The sequence below is a fragment of the Egretta garzetta genome, unplaced genomic scaffold (assembly GCF_000687185.1).
Source record: "Egretta garzetta isolate BGI_Z169 unplaced genomic scaffold, ASM68718v1 scaffold708, whole genome shotgun sequence".
Lineage (NCBI taxonomy): Eukaryota > Metazoa > Chordata > Aves > Pelecaniformes > Ardeidae > Egretta > Egretta garzetta.
The window spans coordinates 499,426-504,551 of record NW_009260485.1 but is presented as its reverse complement, the minus strand read 5'-3'; the positions used below and the strand labels follow the sequence as shown (position 1 = coordinate 504,551).

Below are 5,126 nucleotides of genomic sequence, written 5' to 3'. Positions count from 1 at the left end.
AAAAAAAAAAAAAATTGATGAGGGGCAGGCACAGGAATAAAGAACAAGTCCCGTCAGAAAGCATGCCTGAACTGCTGATTATCCCATTCCCTTCTCAGAAGGGCCAGCAAGCAGCTTTACAAAGACTTTGTAACACAAATAACATTCTTTCCAGACCTATTTTCTTTGCCAGAGCCTCTTTCTCCTTTGTGACGGTAGAAGAAAGTCTGGAGGACTAAGCTCAGACCTGACTTCCAGAAAGCGTTATGGAAGATGAACCCCACACTTTAATTCCTGATGGTTTGGAAATGCAATTAGTGCGGCGTTACAAATAGGTGCCTTCCTAAGCCTTTATGTGGATTCAAAAGGAGGTCTAAGGCTAACTGATGCTTTGTGCTAGCTTTTAGGTAAGAAAAAAAGGTGGCATTGTTCACCTGGTCCCTCAGATACAAGACTATTTGTATCCCCTTCCACCATGCACGTGCTCTGTATCACTAATTCCTCAGAGAAGTTAGAGATGACACACTCTTGGCCATAGGAAACAGATCTGTACTTTCTAATGCTCTTTTGAAATTACAAAAAAGGGTCCATCATATCTTGGGAAAGAAGGCTGTTAAATTTGGTGGGACACAGGACTTCTCCCCTGCCAGTGAGATAGTTTTCTGATTTTGCCTCCATGATCTACAGAAGTAAAATTGATAGGAGAGACAAGGCAAGGCTGAAACCAGCTGAAAAAGGCAAAAAACCCACAAACAAACAAAAAAAAACCCAACTCATTTGAAAGCAGGCAGGAGACCTGCAGTAAGAGCTCTTCAAGGTGTGGGCTTAAAAGCCGGAATGAAACAGGCAGGGTTCAGCGAAGGGCCCTCCACCTGCCCAGTGACATGCTCTGTCAACTATGGGAAAATGCCGTATTTGTAACCACATCCTTAACTTAGCACAGTCTTACCCTTATATGTTAATGCCAGAGATGATTATTACACAATCATATCAAACTATTGCAGGCGGATAAGGGATTTACTGAGGCTGTAACTGTACAAGTACATCACAGGCTAGCAAACGTAGGCAGAATGTACTCCACATGGATTTCATGGTCTATTCTCTAGGCCTTCGCAGAAAAAGATTTTCACCTATTAATGTTTGCCAATACTCCTACACACACAGGATTTGCATTTTTTTTTTGTCTTTTAAAGAAAAAACTAAATTCCAATTACGGAAAAAAAAAGAGCTTTGGACAACTGAAGACAGGGCTAGAGATAAAGTAATTCTTCAAGGAACTATAGAGCTAATGAAAAAGATTGCACCTCTTGAAGTATATATATAATTTTTTTACTAGGGTTCTCTCTCTCTAGCTCTCTGGCCAGTATCATATACCTTAGTATAGTAGTAATCAAAAAGCCTGTTCTCAGGTTGATGTCAATAACAGTCGCTTCCTTTTGAATTCCCAATTTTAAAAAAAAAGCTCCTAAAATATATACAGGTTATGTGCTGTGCTTACCTCTCCCCAGTCCACGTTTTTAGGTGGTAGTGGATAATATGAAGTTATATCATATGCTATTTCTTCCATAAACCACTTAAAACTTTTGCAGTTGTGATCTTCACGGAATTTTTTCAGCTCAGATATATCTCCGTAGGGGAGCGCTTTTGTCTCCGGCCGACTGGCGTAAAAATAATCCTTGTATTCGTCCCACCACACTTCTACAACTCTGACATAGTTCTGTGAAGAACAAGGACATCGCTGCTACCTCAAAGCACACACAACAGGTCAGATGTAACTGCGTGTCAATTCCAGAAATTTAAGGATTTCTCCTCTTAAAAAGTGACAGCATGGAATTATTATATAGCACTAGTAATTTGTCACCTTCAGCAGATTACACAAGAGATGCATATTATTTTCAAATGGCAGTTTAGGACTGAAGCCAGCAAAATAAACTGCCTTGCTTAATGAGAGTATGAAGTCTTTTTCTAAGATTAGAGAATGTCTATTTGAAAATAAAGACTCTTCAGGCTCAATAAAGTGTTGCAATCATTTGCTGTGTACCAGAACTGCAATTCAGAGTTTGCATTCACCTTCTACAGTTTTAATGCAGGGAATTAGTTCACCAAGGGTGAAAAAATTAAGTCTTAAACAGGTCAGCTATGACACACCAAGGAGATTTTATCTTCTTAAGCAAAGTGGTTTATTGCTGCTTGGAGAAGGGGAAAAAATGGATAGCTCACCTGGTTAACAAGCCTCTCCCTCACATCTTTCTTCCCAGTCTCTTTGATGCCTCTTATTTCTATATTACCTGTACATGTTCTAGATGCACACTTCACTTCATACAATTCTTCTAGCATTAATGACCCAGTGTTAAAACAGTCTTTCTAGATCTAAAGGCACAAATTATTTTGAGTTTTACTTTAATCTACAACCAGCATAAATTTAACAAAGCTACAGAAAAGCACATTCACTATGGGGATAGGTGGGTGCCCGAAGAGGGAGAAAGCGATTCCTGCATCCTGCCTTGTACAGAGAAGCAACTTTATGTTTAAGAATGCTCAGCAGCATTTTGTTGTATTCAGTAAGCAGACAAGCAGAGTCATGTAAGGCGTTTAGATATGCAGTAAGTATTTTTGATCAGATTTTTAGAACAGTGAAATGGATTTTATAATTTCAGGCAAGGCAAACAAACATCTTGCCTGAACGGCGCAATGGAGTTATCATTTGCTATCCTGTCCCCATTACTCTGTCTCTACTCCCAGCTCTGCCCACTTTCCCCTACCCTCCCTTGTACTGGTCCTAGTGCTTGTTTGATCAAAATGTTAATCAATTCACATCACTAACAGAGGACACTGTTTTTTTTTCCTCCCTTCCCCCCGTGTGCCAGGTTAGTTTTCTACAGTTAAGTGAGGCTGGGATGTTCCCTTTTCAACAGAACCAACTGCTAGCTTGGCTCAAGTCATTCTCTGTAACCCTGTATCATCATCACAGGTAACACCAAGGAAGATGGCTCTGGAATTGGAATTTGCAAAGAACTGGGCCTTTGGGAATGGGATTTACTAATGCCAAAACACTGCACAAGAGGAAGCTTAAACCATGCAACAGGAAACCTTAACAGGAGGGTCATCTCTCTTCCTGCTGGTAGGTGGAAACTTATATGAAACAGTTTTTCTTGATTCAAGTCATCTCTTCAGACACAGGCAGCTTACTCACTCTTTTCTTGAGGTGATGCCTACTTTTAATATGGCTTGAGCAACACTTCCAAACCTGCAAGGTGCCTGAGGAGTTACCAACCTTTACAATGAAGTGCAAAACATGCCATTTTTCCAGGTGTTGTTCACTGCTTCTTAATTAACAAATGCAGCCACAAAGGTCTGAGAGATGCTAGATTACAGCATTCACTAACTCAGCCTAGGATCACACCCAATCAAGCCAAAGGTGGGTTTCAAACCCATGATCATCATCTGTAGGAGTGTGCTGTAGTTACTAGAGTTGTTTGTATTTCAGTTGGGCACAGCGCAGCAAAGGCTTGGGGTGCTGAGAATAAGTTAGAGGAAATGTGATTTCTACCTCAAAGATGTGGAGGGGTAGAGCAAGAAGATGGGTTCCAGGAATCTCTACTCCTAATAACAGTGGGATGGGCACAAAGATTTCCCTCTCGTGGGGATGACCATCTTAGCTTTAGACACCAAATAGCTTTGGATTAAGTGCTCTCTAAATTGCTACTGATGATTTAAATAGATTTAGCTAAAACTGTTGATACCTAAAATAAAAACCCACCTTCAAAGTCGTGGCAAAACAGTACCTTTAATGTAGGAGAAGACCCAACGTACACAGGAGGTGGATTTCCTTGCCAACCCTGGAGACGATAGATGTGTCCAACACGAGAACAGGGAACAAACAACAGTTTTCCCCCACACTGCCAGATCTACAAGTTAAAGCAAAGATGATGATGTTAATATATATGCAGAGGAATTTAAGACAGACAAATAGATGAGAAATTATGGAAGAAATGTCAACTGTTTTTCTTACTATACCAACTGTGTGATATATTTAAATATCTTTGCTGCAGATATAAGCATAAACTTAGTAAGTCTCTGAAATGAAAGGCTGTATTGAGTTCATCTGCAACTCAGCCATGAAATTACTCAACTGCATTACTTTTAAAGAAAGCTTTTAATGAAGTTTGCCATCTCATTCCATCACTATTTTAAAACAACAGTAATGAATGAATGCACAAAATCTGGAACTGGGCAATTTTTATTATGACAGAATTAATAATATTTTGATTTTATTAAAGCAGTTCACATACCATCATTAAAATGGGTTTTGGTTAGATGCCCATCACATTAAAGTTTTTCTTAATAAAGACTAGTAGGAGATAAGGATGTCTTTGGGAACAATTGTTCCAAGTACAAACAGATGTTTCTTTAACAATAGTAGCTGAAAATAAAAAAGGGGTAAAACATATTGCCATGCTGAAATTCCCTCCCTCCCACACATCCTTGGATAATCCATTTACGGAGAAAAGAAAATATACGTAAATCTGATTTTAGTTGCTCATAGTTTTGACAAGTTTGAAATGTAGCATTAAATCCAAATTTAAGCTAACTCTGGGGACGTTCCAAATTAGTCCCAATTCCAGATTAAAAATACGACTTAACTGTATTAGGAAAGATGGGCAGAATTGTTTACTTCCTTCATTGCATCATCATATTAATTTTCTCAAGTTTCATCAAAAAAACCCCCTCATATATGCAAAGCCATTATATTTGCTATCTAGGAGTCAGTATGCAAGACTGATAAATGCTACTTAGTTCTTCTGAAAATTGGTTGCGATCTACGTGAGACCAATTTGGAGGTCTCTACATAATCAGCACTTCAATTACAAAACTACTGTGTGTAATTTCAATCATGATTTAGCTCTGAGCAAGATGGAGAATTAGAAGGATAAAGACCCTGTGTACATAACACCCTCAGTAACTACCTTTTGCATATGGATTTACAGCTGAGCAAGTGCACTCAGAGCTTTCCTCAAAATCATGAAGAGCAAGAGTAGCTAGGGGAGCTCTGAATGTACTTTTAGTAAAATTCAGCTACGATTTCACAGGTCGCTGCTGAGGATATTAGATGTCTCCACTTTTGTTTGTTAATTGGGACAGATTCC

At 39.0% G+C, this 5,126-nt stretch overlaps 1 protein-coding gene across 2 annotated transcripts in view; it reads right to left on the bottom strand.

Annotated features, from left to right (window-relative positions):
* The window catches only part of GALNT7 (polypeptide N-acetylgalactosaminyltransferase 7), a 40,864-nt gene that overhangs the window by 5,489 nt on the left and 30,249 nt on the right, over positions 1 to 5,126 (bottom strand). For both annotated transcript variants that reach the window (XM_035899729.1, XM_035899728.1), the window contains exons 7-8: positions 3,765 to 3,887; positions 1,478 to 1,696 (exon numbers count right to left, since the gene is read on the bottom strand). In XM_035899729.1, the coding sequence (XP_035755622.1) occupies positions 1,478 to 1,696; positions 3,765 to 3,887 (342 nt within the window). The remainder of the gene's footprint in view (positions 1 to 1,477; positions 1,697 to 3,764; positions 3,888 to 5,126) is intronic.